General features: G+C 40.2%; 1 protein-coding gene across 1 annotated transcript; it reads left to right on the top strand.

Moving 5' to 3' along the window:
* Positions 1-3,294: 3,294 nt before the first annotated feature.
* Positions 3,295-20,743, top strand: HHLA1 (HHLA1 neighbor of OC90). The gene is made up of 16 exons (XM_085049855.1): positions 3,295-3,300; positions 7,429-7,537; positions 8,432-8,491; positions 9,561-9,641; positions 10,078-10,161; positions 10,255-10,338; positions 11,687-11,770; positions 12,333-12,389; positions 12,498-12,584; positions 13,366-13,458; positions 14,531-14,728; positions 15,259-15,330; positions 15,574-15,648; positions 19,147-19,303; positions 20,213-20,295; positions 20,507-20,743. The coding sequence occupies exons 1-16, from the start codon at positions 3,295-3,297 to the stop codon at positions 20,548-20,550; spliced, it is 1,374 nt and encodes a 457-aa protein (XP_084905981.1). The 3' UTR covers positions 20,551-20,743.
* Positions 20,744-21,670: the final 927 nt, after the last annotated feature.

The following is a 21,670-nucleotide window of genomic DNA, read 5'->3' as shown; positions in this document are numbered from 1 at the left end:
TTCTCCCTCAAGAGTGTGCTTGAATTTAAAAAAAAGTTTCAGACACTTCAAAAGAAAGCAATGTCTGCTTTAGACTAATAAACACTCTTACTAGAAACAGTTTTTAGATTTTAATGCTCATTCTGTTCAGGAAGTTTTGTGGTGTTAATACCACAAATATCGATAGAAAATATCTATAAGAAAAATAAAAGAAAAAATTATATAAAGAAAGGCGATGGAGCTGGTGAAGGGTCTGGAGCACAAGTCTGATGAAGATCAGCTGAGGGAGCTGGAGGTGTTTAGCCTGGAGAAAAGGAGGCTCAGGGGAGACCTTATCACTGTCTACAACTTCCTGAAAGGAGGCTGTACCCAGGTGGGGTTGGTCTCTTTTCCCAAGTAACAGCAGACAGGACAAGAGGAAATGGCTTCAAGTTGCACCGACGGAGGTTTAGATTGGGTATTAGGAACAATTTCTTCAATAGAAGGGTTGTCAAGCACTGAAACAAGCTGTCCAGGGAAGTGATAGAATCACCATCCCTAGAGGTATGTAAAAAATGCGTAGATGTGGCACTTGGGGATGTGGTTTAGTGGTGGACTTGGCAGTGCTGAGTTAATGGTTGGACTCAATGGTCTTAGAGGTCTTTTCCAACCTTAATAATTCTGTGGTTATATATATAATTTTTCTTTTAGGAGATGAAGTATTATACTTCTGAAAAAAGATTGATGAAGACACATTATTACATTTAGAGAATTTTCTTCAATAGAACTTGTGTAAAGATAAATAAAATAGAAGGATAATGGTAAAATTTGAAATTAAATTAAGATGAAAGCAAACTTTATAGAGCTAGTACATTTCTTAATAAAATAATCTAAATATCTTGTAAAATTGTAATGGTAGAGGAGTAAGAGAGGTGTTGAACTGCAATCAGGCTTTTTCAGAACAAATGGAGCTTATACAATTGATACTTTTCTAAACAAAGTTTAATAAACAACCACTTAAAGATGCTTTCATGGAAACACATGTTGGAATTGCTATAGAGAAATGTGTGCTTTCAATCACATTTAAAGGTCTGAGAAAAAGCCAGAAGGAAGAAGTAGTGCATTGCTTTCACACTGTGCTCTCAGCCCACAGAGAGACAGAGCTCCAAAAAGCAGACTTCATTTTGTGCCTCCTGACCAGAATGTCACACCACACTGTCCTCTCTCTCACAGATAAATCACAGGCATTTCCTTGAAATGTGTGTTCATTTAAATTGCATTAGCAGGACCTTGCCCTGTGCAACCTTCAGCAAATGAAAGCATTTAGTAGGTAATTTATATGGATTATAAAGATTTACCAATTATAAAGATTTAAGTGTTACTAAGAGACACTAAAAGTGTCTTCTTTCCTGTTCTGGATTTTGGGATGCTGATTATGGACACTGTGCAGCTACACAAAGGGATGCTGGAAAAAGGAGGCAGGTAAAGACTATACTCCTGAGAAAGCTACTTGCTCATTGGGATGCTCTGAGTGAGAACACAGCATTGTCCCCAAGAGTCAAAGTTGGGGCTGAACAAAAGCATCCTCCCAGGTCACCTGAGCATTGCTCGGCAGCTGAGGAAAGTTAAAATTACAGAGTCCCAGGGTAAAACACAGCATGAGGCAAAACCTGCTGAAAGTCTAATTATCCTCACAGGCAAACATCAAACGGCTGGAAGGGATCCCAGCACACACATTTTCCTGGCTATACCTGGTTTTGTCAGCTGTTACAGAGAGGACTTTCATCCCAGCCGTCTTGATGTGATATTGAGCAACTGGTAATTAAGTCAGTGAAAGTAAGTCTTGTCAAAGGAAAGGTGTTTCCATATACCTCAGGCTGCAGCATTCAGTCATGAGTCACGAAAATTTTCCTTTTTTCACACCAGTAACTTCCATATAGAAGTAAATATTAGAAGCAGCTACATCCAACTGCAAAATGTTTTTTGTGAAAGGCAGAGTGAAAGAAAACAAAAGTTTCACAAAACAATGATTGTGCATGCATGTGCACAGACATGTGGGCATCTCATTTACCAGCTGCAGCTCTGTTAAATGTGGCTGCAGTTGCTTTCCAGCTTCTGAGGTTCTTGGTGAAGGCAGGATTGATGGGCTGACAGAGACATAGCCCAACCACATACATAACATGGTCACTGAAGCAGTTTTTGTTTCATAAACTGAATATGAATCCACTTAGCTTTCCTTTATTAATTGTTGCAAGGTTTGCATGATTTCACAAGTTGAAATTTTCAGTGAATTGTAATAAAATTACTGAATGTATACAACTGGCTTTTAACTGTACTGCATCTAAACTCACTGATTGCAGAGGAATCATTTCCAGCCCACTGGAGTAAATGGGAGCAGAATTTCATCCACTGTTTCCAACAGTATCTCTTGGATACTACTAAACATCACTCAGCATCACTGAAATTGTGCTGTCATTGCTCTGACCAGGCCTCTCTCCCTTCCTCACCACTTGACTGTGATTCCAGGCAATTTTTCTGTTTCAACTATCATTTTATTCCTTTTGAGGTTCCACACTCAAGATACACTTCAGGTTTCATCTCTGCCCTCTTGACAAGGTCGCTTATTTGAACTGAAGGATTGCTAAAGATTTATTACCAAAGGGGCTCACCCTTGCCTACTTCTCACCATCAAAGGTGGCATTGGTCTAATTGCAGTAAGCTGAGCTGTTCCTTTAAAAGGGAAAAAAATCCTCCACGATTCAATTCTACTGCCAAAAGGAGCTTCCAATCCCCACTTGAGCTGCCACAGAGCCTTTCCATGCGGGATTCAACAGGCACTTTGTGCGCTTATGATTGTGTTACCTCTAGTTAGTCCTTCAGGGATTAGGATAACAATTTTCACAGGATTTTAAGGAAAGATTATCAAGCCTGTCTAGTCAAAGTTTTTCACAAAGTGTTCATTAAGACCTGGCTATAACCTCCAGTTTTATATAGGCTCTGAAGATAATAATCTTTGTCAAGGGAAATCAGGTAAGTTGATATTAACTATTCCAGATCTTGGTGGTTTCGCATGTATTTCGAAGAAACCATTTCAGCTGTGCTATTAGTGCTCAGTGGAAATGTAGCAAATTAAATGTATTTTTATTAAATGTATATTTATTGCATTTTATTGCATTCTCACACAAATAAATCTGAACTTGAAAAGTAATTGTATCAATGTAATGAAGCGTGCAGTTGTAACACGGGCATATTTTCACATTAACTTGAAATATTTCTTTAGACTTGGTGGATGATGGTGTGCTTAAAATGAGAAATGACCTTAGATGTTGGAACTGAATGAAGGTAAGGAAATTCATACTCAAAAACTTTCTTCTTTTATTTCTTTGTTCTCCTAATTTCTGTTCCGCTCTGTTAAGCGTCAAGATATGAGGAAACTGCTTGATACTGGAGTGCACTACATTTGTACAGGAAACATGAAAACAATTCAAATTTCATGGTTACCTGCTATGTTCAAATGAGTTCTACTGAAGCATAGCTAATAAACACATTGGTTTAAGATTGCTGTTAACCCGCAGTAACAGAGAGGGATTTAATAAGAAGACTTCAGGCGTGTATAAAGGTAATCTGAGATGGATTAAAATCTCCAATTCAGCAGTTCAGGGAACTCTGGATCAACAGTTCTAAATAAAATGGATTCTACTAATATCACTCAGCTTAAAATACCAGAGGAGGATTATCATATCCTGTCGAGGTGAAGGAGAATTTGTAACCAAAGCCTTGACCCTCAGCCTTAATCAGATAAATGTTTGGAAGGAAAAAATTCTTTGAGTCAGTTTATGGGATTTGTCTGCCTGCTCGGGGCTGTGAGGCACCTGTGCCTTCAGTGCCTTTGAATTTCAGTGTAGTCTGAAATGGAAATGGTGATTTTGACCTGGAGGACAATGAGGGTTTCTTATTTGCAATCTGGACATGTATTTCAGTCATCGCAGTAGTGTCACTTCAAGAGAGATACAATTACAAAGACTTGTCCCTGATAAATAAAAATTGTATATCAAATAACCAGAGTAACGCAAATGTGACGTGTGTTGCAAGAGTTAATATTACTAATATTCACATTGCTGAGAGATGAGATATTTCAGGCAGGAGTTCTAGAAGTATTTGTCACACATGGTTTTGAAATTTAGTTGGATAACGTAAATTGCAGGGAATTAATGCTGAAAAAAGATTTTGGGGAGCATTTGAAGCTAATGCTTCAAATTTAAATCAAAATCTCTACCAAGTGAGGAGCAAGGGTAGTCCATTGTGGAGTGATGTCCCTAAGATTTATCTGCAATTTCTTTTTAAGCATCTTGTGCTGGTCAGGGAACACACCAGTGTTAAATCTGGTATTCTGGCAAAACAAGCATTGCCACAACTGGAGGATTTTCCACCATTCTATACCAACTATATTCAATATTTCTTTGCTGGAAGTAGAACAAGATTTGTCTTACTATGATCCCTATTTAGAGGTTATGTTTGTCTGTTGTCTTTATCATTAGATGTTTTGCTTGGTTCAGTCTGTAGTGTGATATGGCCAGGTTAATAACTTCTCTGAATTCCTGCTGGAAATCAGCATTGTGTGTGCAGAAAATTGTGGTGATTAGCGTAGCGGAGCAGCTCAGCAGGGAGGACAGCAGGGAACTGACAATTCAGGTGCTGGAGAAAGCATCACCCAGAGTGCTGGGAATGCTTCCAAGAACAACTTTGTATCTTGCTCCATTTTGTTTGTGCTTTTACAGCTTTTCTCTTTCTCCTAAAATAGATTGTCTCTTCGTGTGTCAATCCTCTTGCCTCTTCTCTGTCTTTTAGGAATGTGGTGTCTCTAGACCCTGCTCTTACCTGCTACACCAAATTCTATGTCAAATGATTTTTCCCTGTCTTGCCACCATGAACAACTCTGGCCAGTTTAAATAAATCAGTAATTTGTTACCTCTCTGATAGAAAATTATCTACTATCTGTCATTTTACTTATAAACCTTTGTAAAACAGCTGTGAATGCACATCAGTCTGTGAAATGCTCTTACCAAGGATTTCAGTGTTAGTCCAAGTGGGATCCACTGGTGACCCAGAAGAGCTCATATTCCTGAAGTCAGGTCCTGGAAATCAAGTTTCCTCACTGTGGATTAATGCTGGCCATCGATTTGTAGGGACAGACTGAAAATGAGGCAGGGCACGCCCTCTTCTCCCACCTCCTAGGTCTGGGTCTTTGACTTTCCATGCAGCAAAATCCTTGAGAAGAGCAGAGATGTGTGGCCTGTCACCAGTCAGGGCTGCACAGACCCTCCAGCTGAGCAGCCTTGCACCTCAGGGACAGCTCAGTGGCAGCACTCCTGCTGTTCATGTCCCCTGCTGGTGTCCCTGGGGTTGGTGTGCACAGGGACAGCGCTGGCTGTGCAGCTTGGTCACTCCTGTGTGCATGGAAGGGCATGGGGAATGTGCTCAGAGAGTCTGTGGCTTATGAACACTGAACCATCAGCACCAAGCACAACTCATCCTAGTGCAAATTTTGCAGAGCTAAGGTGACACTTCTCATAGTACAATCAAAATTCATAATGTTCTAATAAAAAAGCAGAAAATCACCCCACTTCTCACCTCAAAGAAAGACACAACCCAATAGCTCCCCTTGAATAGGATACTTGATTTTCTAGGTGCAGCTGCTACCACAGACCACCTGCTCCCAAACACATGTAGTTACAAACCTTGCTTCACATGAGCACCCCACTCTCCACCTCCCAAAGCCTGCTCTCCCCAGCAGCAACCTCCCTGCACCTTTGCACAGCACCAGGTCCTCATTCTCAGTTCCACTGAGGAGTATCTCTCACTAACTCCTCTCTATTTCATTGAACCAAATGAAAGACAACAAAAAAAAGAGCAGAATCTAAAGAAGGGGATTAGTTTTATACCTATCTCCATGCAGAATACGCCTCCACCGCTTCCATCACATCAGCTTGTGAGAGGGCTTGGGGTAACACACTGATCTCCCCTAATTACAGAGCCCACAGATCCATGATAAAAACCTGTTACAACCCCCAGGAAGCTCCCTAACAGAGATTGGAAGCAGGGATAGCCTTGCCAGGGAGTCAGGCCCTGTGATTTTCATGACAGCAATCTGTTCATGGTCTGCAGCCTTGCAGTTTGCCAGATCTCAAATATTATTGCTAGAAAAGCCAGCTTTAGGATTTTTGGTGCTAGACTTGTCCATGGGATACTGGAATCTGTCCATGCATAATTTGTCCATAGAAAGGTGATGGAGTATGAAGTCTGGGAATGATATTTGGCGAACACTTTGCCTCAGTTCTGTTCTCCTGCACATGCTGTGCCAAAAACATGGACAAGTCCAGGCTTGGGGCTGAGTGAAAAGGATTGGCAGATGGAATAGATAGGTAGGATGAGTTGCTTGAAATCTCTCAGAGCTCTGCTTGAATTAGCAGAGCTGGCACTTCCACATTTTTGACTCTTCAGACCAGCAAACAGACATTTCAAACACAGAAATACTTAGTATTTATATATTATATACACTTAGTTTCATCATCCCAAGGAAGGGTCTCTTGAGAGACACGAAATACAAATAAGGCTTTTTCTGAATGTGTTAATTCTCTAGTGACTTCAATATGAAAAGTATTTAAAATATGACAAAAATAGTTTGCTAGTCAAACGATATTATCTTCATGGTAATAACTTGCTTCATACTTGCAAGATTAGCTACTCCAAAAGGATATTAAAAACTTTTGGACCTTTTTTTTTTTTTGCTAATTTTCATATCACCCATTAAATTCGGACAACTACAGAGTTATTTGGCATGTTCTGATATTACAAAATACAGGGGAAGCATGAAAATAAACCTATTTCCCCCACCCCCCACCCTCCATTAACCCCCTCTAATTTAATCTTTGAAACCTAGAAAGCAGCTCATGGTCTGAAAGGCATAACACTGTTAATCCTTCCCAAGCAGGTAGGCAAGGCAGCACAGGGCACAACCTGGTGATAGTAACTACAGAAATACAAGATCAGGAATGATTGCACAAGCAACATTTCTGTGGAAAGGAACCTCAGTTGACATTTATGGTTTGAAATTAAACTTAAGCAAATTTTATCTTGCTTTAACAGAAAGGCTTTAGGCACTTGATGTGCCAGGGGCCTTTTAGGCAGAAGAAGAGGACTGTGTTGACAACCTTACCAAGTTGCCAGAGAAGCCACTTATGGAGGACTCAAAAATCAAGAGTTACATGCTAAACTCATGACTCCCACAAGCACAGAGGAACTTCTGATTGTGGGATTTCTGTTTCTTTGCCATTTCCATCATCAATCTTTCTCTGCGTCACAGAGATCTAATATTTCTCCTGTAGTCAAATAATTCTGGGACAAGTGCTGGACAAAATCTCTCAATGCTACAAACTTTAACACCACCGAAAGAGTATTTCTCTCTCCTAGACCAGCCAAACCTGCTGGAAGTCAGCATCCATAATGCAGGGGTTCTGCTGGCATGTGGCAGTGAAGATGAGCCTGGGATTTCTGTGTCTCTTTCTGGTTTTCAGTACAGGTAAGGACAAGGTTTGGTGCTCCCCAGGGAATAACCCTGCTGCCTCTTTCCCTGTTGCTCCCACAGCCCCATTCCCACATCTGTGGCAGGCTTAATTCTTTCACCCTGTGCAGCAAGACTGATGGGCTGGAGCTCCAGGGCTGGTGCCATTCAGCAGAGCAGACCAGGGGATGTCCATTCCTGGATCCCATGCCAAGAATCTGGAATCAGAAAGGTTTATAAGGAAGAGAGAGAAGAGTTACAAGAGCTCTTACCACATAGATTTTCAATCCAAATTTAGCTCTACCTAATTGAGAGTTGTTAATACAGCTGATTAACACTGAGGCACCACGATTTATAAGCCCTGGGTTATACATTGTCTACTGGGTATTTCTCCATTATAAACATATATATAAAGGAGAACTTGGATGGGCTGAGAAGCTGAAGCTTCACAAGAACACAGGAGATTAGCATTTTCTAGCACTGACTCCTCTGGAGACCTCTCAGGATTACTCTTTGGAGGCACTCAGCTCTCCTCTGGTGGGACAGGAAACCTAAATCAAACACCTGTCTTCAACTTGTCCTACAATCTCTAAATCACTTTTCTACACCTCAGTTGGTCACTGAGTCAATCACAGAGAGCCAGTTCCATCTCCTGAGCCCAGCTCCTGCCCATTCCTCCTACAACCCAGCTCTTGAGGACAGTCCTCAATTGCATGACTGCTCTGAAAAACAAACATGCACAGAGAAGGGAAGATTTGTTTAGATTTGGCCTTTTTTTTACTTGCAGCAAATGTTGTGTGCAAAGCCTAGTGACGATCTCTACAAAAATGTACAACTATATTTTTCTTTTGATCATTGAGCGGCAACCTCAACAGGGAAAACTCTTTCTCAGTGCCTTTCTTCACTTTTCAGCTTCATGCATAAGAAGAGAAAATAAGAAAGAGAAGCAAGTGGCAGTGCTGGCTACTGCAGGTAAGAGGCAGCACATCAGGAGCCCCTGATGGGGAGGGGGTGTTACTGGGAGTGGGAAATGCTGTGTTGGGCATGGAGGTGGCAGCAGATGGGCTCTGCTCCTGCAGAGCCTGCAGAGCCTGCAGAGCCACCCCACCCAACCCAGTCCCTGGCCAGGTTAACAACTGTCCCCCCCAAAAATCTAATCTTCTGTTTTTCCTTTCTCTCCTTCCCAGCTCTTCATTCCCGTTTGTTTTTCCTTTCCTCTCTTCTATGCTGTGGACAAGCACTGCTTTCAGCCCTGGGGAGCAGACTGGCTTCAAATTGGTTATAAATAATACTGATGTCATTGGAAAATTGCATTTCTCTCCAGATTCAATTTTGTTCTCATCTCAGCTTTCTGTGCTTCTTTTTCTGTCCTGCTCTGTTCTTCCTCTGTCATGCACACACACCTTCCTCCCTCATACAGACACTGTACTGCTCTGCTTCGGTGTGACTTTGTGGGAGGGAAGCAAAAAGATATCTTTGAAAATTTTGACTTGGGAAAAACAAATAAGCAACATCAACAGAAATAAAACATGTGAAAATAAAAAGTGTGATTTGGCAACAGCAAAATTAGTCTGTTGTAGCAAGCAGCATAACCATCAGTGTGATTGAAAAAAAAAAATCTGTATTTTCATGTAGGTTTGGGGAAGGGGGAACATTTCCTTGGCACTTTCTCTGCTGCTTGTGACCTGCAAGGAGAGATCTGCAGCTCTGTTGGTAGCAAACACCCATTGCCCAGCAGGAGAGGCACCAGCACACCAGGGCTGGCTGGGTGCTGCAGCTGCTCAAGGGCACAGCTGGCAGACCTGAATTTTGGCCCTCCATTCCCCTGTTGCTATATCTTGCTATTTTCTAGACTTCTCTCTGTGGTCCTGGAATTTTATTTTCTCATCAGCTTATTTTTTGTTGTTGTTGTTGTGCTCTGGTACATAATCTGCTCATTTTGGTCTTGCCATTCTGGCTGATTTCCAGCCCATATAAGCAGGGGATGAACAGCCAGCTCTTTCCTTGTGCCCTCATGCACCCCTTTTTTTTTTTTTTTCAGAGCTGCCTGCAAAGTCCCTGGACCTGGCTGCTATTAACCTGACTGAGCTGGTGAATGGGATGCTGAGCACTGCTCTCAGAGGTGATGGGACACAGCTGGGCAGTGCAGGGGGAAAAGCACTAACTGTTAGCAGAAGAAGCTGTAAACTTGTGCTGTCTGCCTCCAAAATTGCTTCTAGGAGCACCTTCATGCATTTATAATGCAGATGGCTGTCTGCCCCAAAGAACTTAGAAATTAGTTTGGGTTTACATATAGACACAATGTAATTACCTATGGGATGCCTTTAGACAGCACTTTATAATCCAGTGTACATTTCAATTAAAAGAAAAGCAAATTAAAAAGGAAGAAGCAATACAAATTATCTTTCTTTTTGTGGTAATGACAACAGACTGAGTGTCAGGCAGCTGTATCATACCAGCACCTCAGGAATCCTTTAGACACTAAATGAGCAGAGTCAAAACATGCTGTTCTCACAATTTGTTCCAAGCACAAATAACATTGGCCTGTGTTTCTGCAGGTACCAAGAAATTCTTCTCTCTGCTGAGTGTCACCTCTTACAGCTCCTTTGCCTTCCACAAAGTGTCAGTCACCATTTATAACAGTGAGTGTCAACTCTCTGCTCAGCTCAGGAGCTGTTTCTGTCCCACAGCCTGTGCAACACAACACTGATTTTTTCCTCTGTCTCGCTCTCTAGTCTCTAATGCAAAAAATATTGACCCTGGCAAGTTCCCTATGCACTACTGCTACTGTTTGAACAACATGACAAACGACTTGACAGGTGGGTACACAAAAGAGCCTGGCAATTGCATGTGCTGAATTATTTCCTTTGGAGCTGAAGGCTGTAGCCTGAATTCTGCAGGCTCCATCCTGATGGGTAGCACCACCTCACTGAGGTCAGCAGCCATAACTCACAGTGAGAGGCTGCTCTGACTCTGTGACCTCAGTCTCGGGTGGCTGCACCCAGCCAGGCTGGGATGGACCCATCAGTCAAGTGGTCAGTGTGGCTGGACTAGCAAAAGGCCTCCTTTTCCTGCTTGGAATACAAATTTGCAGCACAGGAGAGATGACCAGAAATGTGTGATATATAATCTTGGCCACTTTTTCTCTCCTGAGATAACCCACAGCAGATGAATGAGGGCTTCTCTTCATCAGTGGACTCCAGCAACTTCAGTGAGCCCAAGAGATGTAAAAAGCAAGGACTAACATCTTCAAACAACTGTTGAATGGGCTACAAAATAGTGCTGGGCAAGCCCTTCACCTGTAATCCTCATCCCCACCCCTGATCTCACAGTATTTAACATTCCAGGTTGCATCTGAGTGCTTGGATTCTGTGACTGGTTAATGTAAGGCATCAAGAGTAGCTCAGCAGCTCCAGAGCAGACTCCAAACCCTCTCTGCTGCACATGGTGACCCCACAGAAGCCACAGTGGCTTTCATGGCTTTCTCTGGACCCACACATCTCACAAGCCCTTATGGATAATGACCCAGCCTGCCCTGGAGAACAACAGAGAAACTTTAATCTTTCTGTTGCAATTCCAGAATATCTTGGTGATTGGAGTTTCCTCCAAAGCAGTAAAAATGCAGGGCTCATCACAGTGCTCACATCCATCACTCCTTAAGTGAGAACACTGACCTGTTACTGCTGGAAAGCACCACAACACCACCAGCCATTTTTGGGGCTGACAGTAGCATCCTCAGCACATCTGAAGCAGACCCCAGAGGACACAATCTGATGCCTCCTGGAAGGTCCTGAACAGCAGACAAGCAATTACAGCAGGCAGAGTCTTCAGGCTTTAAATGTCCACCTACATTTAGGCAGACTAAGTAGATGATTACTTTAAAATGTTCTTTTGAAGAGATGAATTCCATTTAAGTTTTCTTTTAGGCAAACTGATGTAATGTTGGATATCATCTTTGACATGTATTTCTGCAGAGTATTCTCATGGCTTCTTCAGTCCACTCCTCCCCAGCAAAATCTTTTTGAACTTTAAAATATTTTAAACTTTGTCATGTATAAGCATATATTCAAAATATTATCACTTATTATATCACTATATTATTCTTGCCTTGACATAGATTATAGGATAAGTATTTTCAATAATAAACTTTCTCTATTTATTGTCTAGATTTTACAGCTCTACTTGTTGATATAATTGGAAACTCCACCAGTTATCTCACAGAAATTTTCAAATCCACTTCTATTCTCTCAGGTTTGCATTTGCTTTGAACATTTATCATTGTCTTATTTGTCTCATTTACTCCTGGCATGAAAACAAGCATAAAATTGTGGCTAAAAGTCAATTGCTCTTACTCAACAGCATTTTTCTTGCAACATGTGGAAGACAATCCGTACATAATGTGTATGCATCTAACATAGAGACATGCATATTTCTGTGTGTGGTTATGTTGTTTGAATGTTTTATTAATAATTACTAAAAAATTGTGGGTTTGAGAATTATTATTAAATACTAGTATTTTGGGCAATTCTGATTCCCAAAGAATAATTATGGGCTATGTTATCTGAGGAACTTTTTCCATATAAAAATAATTGTAATTTAGAATTTTAATTAGATAGAAAATTTTCCCCTGAAAATATTAATATTTGGATTTGATGGTGGTTTGAGATTTTTGTCAAAAATCAGAAGGTGAATATTTGATCAGCTGGCATAGAGACATTCCTTTTTTTTTTTTTTGTATTTCTAACTGTTTAAGATAATGCCAAAGAAGGAAAATTGGTAACAATGAGCTCTTTTATGTTTTTTTGCCTTTCAGTGCGTCAGAGCAATGACTCTGATTGTATCTACATCTGTGTGATGGCAGGACAGACAGGTAAAAGTTGAAATCATTCCACCCAAAAATATTGCCTCGGTTTTCCTCCGTGGTGATTTACACAAGAAACAAGCTTTTCTTGATATTTGTAAGCATTTCTATTTGCAGGTAAAAATCTGTCTGATTTTTTGGAAATACTAGAAAAGTCTCCTGTTATTAATTACACATTTTCCAGTAACACATCATCTGACCTGGGTAAGTACCTCCTGGGGAATAAAAGGAAACAGCAACAATAATGAAAATCATGTCCAGGTAGCACTTGCAATGAGTAATCCACCTTCATAGAGAAAAAATATTTTAAATATTATTATTATTATTATTATTATTATTATTATTATTATTATTGGTTTTGTTGGTTATATATTTGCATATTAGTAGATATTTATTATCATTAGAAAAATATTTTATATTATTGAAAGCTTAACACAATAATTATATCATAAATGTAAGCACATTTTACAAACTTTAAAATCATTTGTTACTAGGTCTTCTAGGGGAGGGACCAACTAAACCTGCTGGGATGAGAGCTTTTACAGAGTTCAGCACTGGGCTGGGAGGGTCCCTAGTGCTCTCAATCTAGCTGGGTGCCTTCCACAGCTCTCAGCACAAATTACCTTCTACCTTTACATGAGTTACCTTCAGAGAGGAGTTGAATACATTCAGTCTGTGTCCTGTGTGGTTCCTGTGCCCAAAATTGCTTTGCCAGGCTGAGCTGCACTTCAGATATTCACCTCTCACTGCTGCCCATCACTGTCTCTCATTTTCAATGATTGATTAAAGCAGGCAGACTGAAATCAGTGGCAAGCTGCATGTGCTGAAAGCTGTGTGATGTTTCTCTCCTTTTAAAAATTAAAAAAACATATTACACTGGCTAAAACCTCATTTAATTAAAAAAACAGCTATTTCTATGATAGGAGAACCTGATTTCCTTCCTTTTTTAGTGAGTGCTCTAACCCTGTCTTCTCAAACCTCAAAGACCTAGATTCGATTTTCTCAAGTTTCGTGAAATTACAGGAAGACCCAAACAAGACACTGGATTCTTCAGCAGAACATGTGTGGACATTTAAATGTGAGCACATATTGTCAGACCTAAATTTGTGTTCCCCCTGATTAATGTCTTGACAAGTGATCATGTATGTTTGCTGCACAGTTAACTGTGATGTGAACCACAAATAAAAGCTTGCATAAAACTTTCTCTGAAATAGCAGAAGATGAGGTCAGTAATGCATTGAAGAGGATAGAAAAACTATTGTGAAAAGCCATTTTATCAGAAAAATAGGTTTTCTAAAGAGGCAGAGAAGAAGAGAAAAGCTGGTTGTTGGTTTTAAACCAAAAAATAAGATTATTTAAACTATTTCCTCTTATTTTCTATGGTTTGTTTTTTTTCTTCTGTATTCTTCTCTGTCTGTTTTCTTTATATGATATTCAGTTGTACTTGAGCACTTCATAAATGCTAGTACATTTAATTTCACCAGAGGGCTACAAGATAGAAAAGTGCTGCTCTGCCCCATTTTGGAAGCCAAAAGGCAAGGCTTTGTATCTGCTCACTCACAGTAGGAATCAATAGAAATTCTGACCTTGACTTCATTCCTCCTTGTCATTGCAGCTGCATCTCTCTCATACAAAATGTCTGCAATTCCCGTAGTCAGTCTGCTGTCTTTTATAAACTTTTTTTAATTTCCTTATCCACATGCCAACCTTTGTTATCTCTTCCAGCCACGAGTGTCAATTCTCAAACTGCAGTATCTTCCCTCCAGTAGCTACCTGCTCACCTTCAAACAGACAGATTTCTCTCTTTCCTCCGTAGTGAAGCAGTTTGGGAAATATAACATAAATTATGTGAAGAAAAAGCCAAAAACCTTCAGGAACATTTCAGTTTCTTTATTTGCTTATGAAAACTCACACATTGAAATGTTCTCAGTTAAAATTTCAAACATTATTGGCACTCTCTGTGTTTCCATATTTAAAATGAAGTGGAGAAGTGGCCACTCAAGTGCCACAGTAGCCCTCAAGGAGGAGATGGGATTTTCTGGGTGTATTTTAGATATTCTTGTCCCCCAGTGTGTTGCATTCGGTGCTGCTGTGGGGCACCAGCACCCCCAGTGTGCTGTGCCTTCTCTCTGTGCCTCTTGCTCCTCCAGCTACCAGGATACCTCTCGCCCAGAAAGGAGGGGAAATCCTCCCCACGAAGGTCCCACCTTGGCCAAGGACAGTTGGAGCCAAAGGATCGTGGTTTCCATCACCCCACTTGGATGCTCCCAGAGGCCAAGGCACGGCTGGAGCCCCTGTGAGCCCTGGGGGAAGCTCAGCCCCATCACCAGCCCCACAGTCCAGCCCCAGTGAGTACAGAAAGGAGCCCTGGAATCTGCCCTACCCCACTGCTCTGGGTTTGGCCAATGTCTCTGAGATGGAGGTTGGAGGCCCCTTCAGGGAGACCCTCTCTGGGTAACCACTGAGCTGATTACTTTATTGCAGAAATGTTAAAATCAGCTATAGGCTCCATCTTACCCTTTAGGGGAAACTCGGTCTTGCTTCTCACAGACATTTCTGCCATTGGGTCCTACCTCACATTTTGCTCCAAATTTGGTGAGCAGACCTGTGGAAAAGCAATATAGAGCTACTCCTCTTGGTCTCCCCTAAACATACCTTCTTGAAATCCTTCCCTTCCCTAGTCCACAGGCTTTTCTCTTTCACTCCAGTCAAGTACAGCTTTTGTCCTTCCTATTTCATCCTGGCATTTTTATATGCCACAGGCAGTACTGGGTGAGGGACTCTGGCCATTGAGCTGTCTCATATATAGCAATTCTTCTCAGTAGACAGATAAATAATAAATATGAATGACAGGAAGTGTGTGTCTCTGTTGCCACAGCTGACATGTCCATGTTTTGGATGCAGACAGTGTCTCCACAAGAAGACAGCAAACTGATGCAAACAGAGCCAGGTAAGATTGATCTGAGACAGAAACAAAATGTGTCAGCTGGCACATTTATGAAATAGAAAGTAATATGTAGAAATAGATGACTGATATCATATTTATACATCACTCATCACTGTCTATGTAAGTGCTCATCGCTGAACTGTGAGTTCAGGGTTAGTTTTTTATTCTTTTTTATTGCTCCTTCAATCAACCTTCCTTTTTGTTTTAAGGTGTCAAAGCAAGTTATATTCTTTTCCCTCCCCTCAGATCTGCCTTCCTTAGTACTGTCTATGCCACCTTCCTACAGACCTGGTGTGACACTGAAACTTTACTCAGCTACCAGTAAGTAAACAGTCCTCATGCAGCAAAAACAGCAGTATGTTTGAAAATAATGCAAAATAGAAACTTTCCCATGCAGAAATAACATCCATGGATAATTTTCTTGAGATTGTGTATTTAAACCACTCAAAATGTCCAAGAGACTGTTTCATATTTTTCTTTATTAATCGTACACAATTGCACATTCAAAACAATGATCATAGTGTGGTGATAGAATTAACATAAGTACTCTGTGTGTCAATTTTAGCATTGATTGGTTAATGGAGAATTCATCCCTAAGAATCATTGCAAAAGAAAATGTCATTATTTAAATCTCCTCAGTGGTATAAATAAAATGATGAAACAAGCTCACGTTACATGAAACCTCTGGAATTGTTCTGGATTTACAATACTGCAAACTACTTCCTTAGCTAAAGAAGGATCATCATCAACTAGATTTTCACGAAAGCTCAGTTTTCAGCTGCTTGTGTTTCTGTATGGTGACTGTCTTAGAGAAGCATAGATGCTGGGTAGTGCAAAGATAATATATCAGGCTAAATAGGGTTCTTCAATATCCTTTGGGCTTGATATTACAGATAAAACCAGAGGAGTCTAAGGGACTAAAATGCTAGGCAAATAATATTTTTAAAGGTCTGATTTAACATCTAGGAAATAAACCAAGGAAATTTGATAGCATGAATGAGCAAATAAATCCTGCAAATTCTGAAGGACTGTAGGTGAGGAGAGCAAAAAGAGATGCTGATTACATTGTTTGTGATGGAGTAGTAGGAAGTGTGGAAAATAAACTTTACCATTCTGGTATTGTCAAAGAATATTCTGGGGGTTTGATGTGGATTCCTTATAAATGTGACAAAGAAAAGACTGCTGCTGATAGTTAGACTTTTCAAAGCATGGAGAGAGTGGAAGCCAAATAACTTTGGTTTTCATGGTCATCTTTTTAACTCCTATAATGCTATTTAATTCTGAAATCAGATTTATTTTTCTCTCATTTTACTTCTGTTTGAAGAGCTCCAAACACCAGTCTTCCTCTGGTGTGCAGCACTAGATCCTGGAGAACCTAGGATGGGGAGCAGCCCATTTTGAAAAGGCTGGGAAACATGGATTTCAATGAGATGGGAGAATTGGAGTCACCAAGTGCCTCTCCGTGAGAAACCACAGTGGCAGATTCTGATTGAATCCCTGCCTGATACTAACGATTGTGCATTTGGGTAAATAAATCCAACAGTGGGATCATAATGTGAGGAAGGGCATCCACATTGTTCTGAGGGCTGAGACATTATTCCAATAATTAATTTCTTAAATCACAACAGTAGGGTGCCAACTAATAAAACATGTAAATGTGCATGTCAGAGCATGCAGGGAGGGATATTTTAAGTCTGAATCATGCACACTAACTATAACAATGCTTTTAACTGGCAGCAAAATTTAATCTCAGTGTCACAGGGATATGATATTGAGTTAATAAAAGAATTTTCTGTTTACTGCAAGAGTTGGTCACTTCACTGCCCCTGAAAATAATTTGGCAATTTGAAACAGAGAAGAGAAAAGTTCTGCACAGGAGTTGTGGTTCCTGCTTTTTCTGGTCTCCTGACTAACTCAATTTCTTAGGAAAGAAGATTCTTAGGACAAAAGTTCTGAAAAAAATTTCTAATTTCAGTTGTCAGTATGAACTTATGTACTGAATACAAAAAATACATTTCACAGTAGAAATTGATAACAGAAGAGATATAAAACATTAGTATGAATGGGTGAAAATTTAAATTTCAATCATTTGATGTGAATATGCTATGCAATCAAAAAATTAAATAGAAAATTAATTGAAAATTAATTTCATCATTAAACAAATATAGTATTATTCAAATTCAGTGTTAATTTAAATTTAAGTGATTGTCAGAAATGAAAACCAAATCAATTTCTTTAGCTTTCAGCTTTTTTGTTTGACTTCGCTTCCCACATAGATGACTCCCAATTGAAATTACCTTCATTCAATTTGCAGCTAGATAAAACTGAATTTCTGCTGGTAAAATACAAAGCTTGAGTAAAGCATTTAACACCTGGCTGGCAGGATAGGAGTACTCACTTCAGCAGAGGCTGCAACTCGTAGGAGGGTGGCCTTCAGCAAGTTTTAATTATTCATCTAATTTATTATTTCTCATTAAATTTAACATTACTTTTCAGAGGCAACTTGTATTAAAACCTCATTGCCCCATGCTCTGATATTTGGTTATTAACATGAAATGTGTTTACTTAAGCAAGGAATCATTAATTTTTAACTGACACCATGTAGGAAAATATCAAGGTGTGTCAAGTGCTATTAAGTGGACAAAGCCTAATGACATTTATGTGAAGTTGCTGAGGTTAAGAGAAATGGGGATCCCTCTTGCCCATCCCTGACTAATTACACCTGATATTTGTGTAGTGCCTTTGACACACAACTGGTTTTCAGAGGAGCCCCTGAGTTTAGGGGCTGCCAGTGTCTGTCCCTTATTCCTCACATCCTCCTGCTACCTTGGGCAAGAGCTGCCAGAAAAGAAATAATTTCATAGCAATCTCTTCCAGGCTGGCAGAGACTTGATTTTCTTCCTGCCCAAGAATGCCATTTTATATTAAACTTCTTGTCAGCGCTAGATGACTCAAGCTTATTTCAACAGAACTTCATTAGTCCAAATTTAACCTTCATAACCTCTGCTATCACATAACATAGCATTGCCCAGAGCTATAAAGTGTGTGAGACATGTGAACCTGGAAATGCAATTACACTGTCTAAGGGGATTATACTCAGCAGGTAAGGCAGTTTATCCACACACAGCCAAAGGCTGCTGCTAGTTACACAAATGGAAAAAATAGGGGACAATCACACTACAGCTGCCCTCACTTTGCTCACCCCTTTCTTTCTCTTTTTCTTTCTTTCTTTCTTTCTTTCTTTCTTTCTTTCTTTCTTTCTTTCTTTCTTTCTTTCTTTCTTTCTTTCTTTCTTTCTTTCTTTCTTTCTCTCTTTCTCTCTTTCTCTCTTTCTTTCTCTCTTTCTCTCTTTCTCTCTTTCTCTCTTTCTTTCTCTCTTTCTCTCTTTCTTTCTCTCTTTCTTTCTCTCTTTCTCTCTTTCTTTCTCTCTTTCTTTCTCTCTTTCTTTCTCTCTTTCTCTCTTGCTCTCTTTTTCTTTCTCTCTCTTTTCCTTCCTTCCTTCCTTCCTTCCTTCCTTCCTTCCTTCCTTCCTTCCTTCCTTCCTTCCTTCCTTCCTTCCTTCCTTCCTTCCTTCCTTCCTTCCTTCCTTCCTTCCTTCCTTCCTTCCTTCCTTCCTTCCTTCCTTCCTTCCTTCCTTCCTTCCTTCCTTCCTTCCTTCCTTCCTTCCTTCCTTCCTTCCTCTTCAGAGCCCCAGGATGGCATTTGCAGGGATAGCCTTATTTTTTTTGAGTAGGGAAGACATTGCTTTGAAGTTCATAGCCCAGATAAGGTATAGAAAGAAATTTAGTGGGACAAGTGAGAATTGTGTTTTTTCCCCAGGGTGCCCCCAGGCGATGCTCAGAGAGCCCCGAGTGACCTCACCTCCTGTCACTCTCATAGTGCAGAAGATCAACCCCTGTGTGATGGAGCTTTGTAGGTTTTTTCAGCTGTGCCTCTGTGTTGGTCAGAGAAGATACTCCAGAAAGGAAGCCATGAGGTAAAACCTGGCACTAGCTTTTCTTTCTCTGTCTGCTTAAAATACTCCTTCAGGATTTTTTTCCCCAACTGACGATTTTCAATCACCAATGATTATTTTTGAGGGTTTGTGGCTACTGGCTGAGACCCAAATGTGTCCCAGTGAACTGATCAGTGCCTGATCTGGCTTTAGTATTCCAGCTTGTCGCTGTTGAGCAGCTAGCAGAGTAATGAATGCATCAGTTCTCAGTGGCAAGAAGGAATGACCTTTATTGTTTTGATTTCATCACATATATAGAGTTCTCAAAAGTCCCCAGACTGGTCAGTCAGAGCCTTCCCCCAGGCCTGATTGGCCAGGCCTGCACTGTCCAAGTTCTGGGACACTGTTCCAACAACATCCAAACTTTATCTTTATTTATAAAACACAAGAAAATTTCTCATGGGAAAAACCTGTGCTAGCCACACCAGCTAAGTGAAAAAAGCTAAGATGCATTTTCCCAAATATCTAATGACATCATTGAGATGGGAATCTAGGTTTTTATTTCCATACTCCATTATAGCAGCATGATATGTTGTGCTTATCATAGAATCATAGACTGGTTTGAGTTGGAAGAGACGTAAAGACCATTTAGTCCCAACTCTGCCGCCATGGGCAGGGACACCTTCCACTGGACTGGGGTGCTCAAAGCTCCATCCCACCTGGCCTTGGACACTTCCAGGGATGGAGCACCCACAGCTTCTCTGGGCAACCTGTGCCACTGTCTCATGACCCTCACAGTGCCAAATTTCTTCAGTCTAAACCTGCCCTCCTTCAGTCTGAAGCTATTCCTCTTTGTCTCACTGCATGCCCTTGTCCACAGTCCCTCTCCTTCTGAAAGTTAAAAAGCCGCTTATCTTTAACTACATCTCCTATCTTTAACTACATCTTCAGGTACTGTGTTGAATACTATTCCTGGTTTGTGAAAAATGCAAGTTATGTCTGTGAAAGAGTCAAAAGAGTTGCTTACTCCCACAGTAAGTACATTTTAACTTCATATGGCTACATACCTTATTCTGAAGATATAACAAAGATTTTTATATATCCAGAGAATATTTGGTTTCATCAGATAGCAATCTTTTCAGGTAATGATTTTTAAGGGATTAAAAAAAATATTTTATCTTCATGTATGTTTTAGTATTTCCTCCTAAAACCTCTTCTAACTGATATTTTATTGTGTTCTTCCAGCATTAAAGCAAAAATGCCTTAAAAACATCTGTACATCAGTTTAGAGCATGGAGAAATTTTACTGCAAGTTGGAAGACTGGTGGCAGTTTTAGTTGTGTTTTTGATTTCTCAGTGTAAAAATCAGAAAGCAACATGTTATTTGCAAATATTTGAAATAAGACAAGCTATTAACCAGATGTTAACCTAGAAATGTCTCTTTCTCCAAGGCATTGTAAAAATAATGTGTAAAAACAAATATATTTTATACAAGTGATGTAACTGCAATAAAAGCATTGAAAGGCTTTTAAAAATCTTATTTTATAAATCATATTTTCATGGTAGGCTAGTGAATTCAAATAGTTTCTATTAGCTTTATTGACATTTAAGACATAGTAATCAAAATGAACAAATGAAAAATAATTTAAAATCAACCTGAAATAGTGCAGACAAGAAGGACTCTCTGGTGTTAAACACATGCAGATTTTCTCCTAAATCAAGAGCTTCCATTACTTCAGCAATGCTTGTAATGCAGAGGGTCAACCCAGGAAGTGACCAGACCTCTTATACTTTGAGGTGCAAGCTCACCAGGATTCATACAAACATGGAAATATAGAATAGTTTGGGTTGGAAGGGACCTTAGAGATCATCTGCTTCCAACCCCACTAGAGGAGGTTGCTCAAGGCCCCCTCCAGCCTGGATTTCCTGTCCTTTGTATGCAACTCCAGTGAACTGAAAAACAATTCTAAAAAAATGAATGAATATCCAAATCAATTGCATGATCCCATATTTTGCTATGCTGCAGCAATATCTGCCCAGAGTACATTAATATTGTTTTTAAATAAGTTTATTTGCACTATAGTTGCTGCACACTGATGTTTCACTGAAGAAATGTGTGTTCAAAGGCAAAGCCAAGGAGAAAAGTGGCACCATAAGCGATGCTGACCCCAGGGAGAAGTGGGATGCAGCAATTCTCTTCCAAAATACATTTCACTGCTGTGCTCAATAGTGTGAGAGAAGCACTTCTGTCATTTCAAAGAGCAGGATAGATTGGAGTAGTACTAATTGCAGCTGATATTGAAAGTTAGGCAAATGGAATAAGCAGGAATGTGGACACAGTGAGTTGGGAATAGTCATGGTTCTGCAATGCTGTGGGAGATCTCCCTCTGTTCAGCAGCTCTCTCAGTC

This window comes from Lichenostomus cassidix, chromosome 2 (assembly GCF_008360975.1).
Source record: "Lichenostomus cassidix isolate B80296 chromosome 2, HeHo_3.0, whole genome shotgun sequence".
Classification (NCBI taxonomy): Eukaryota; Metazoa; Chordata; class Aves; order Passeriformes; family Meliphagidae; genus Lichenostomus; species Lichenostomus cassidix.
This window is presented reverse-complemented; position numbering and strand designations above follow the sequence as displayed.

Excerpts from the sequence above, each read along its gene's own strand:
- HHLA1 (XM_085049855.1), top strand. Across the intron at positions 9,642-10,077 it reads GCTGAGCACTGCTCTCAGAG|GTACCAAGAAATTCTTCTCT; the intron begins GTGATGGGACAC and ends GTGTTTCTGCAG. Across the intron at positions 14,729-15,258 it reads AGCCCCACAGTCCAGCCCCA|CTGACATGTCCATGTTTTGG; the intron begins GTGAGTACAGAA and ends CTGTTGCCACAG.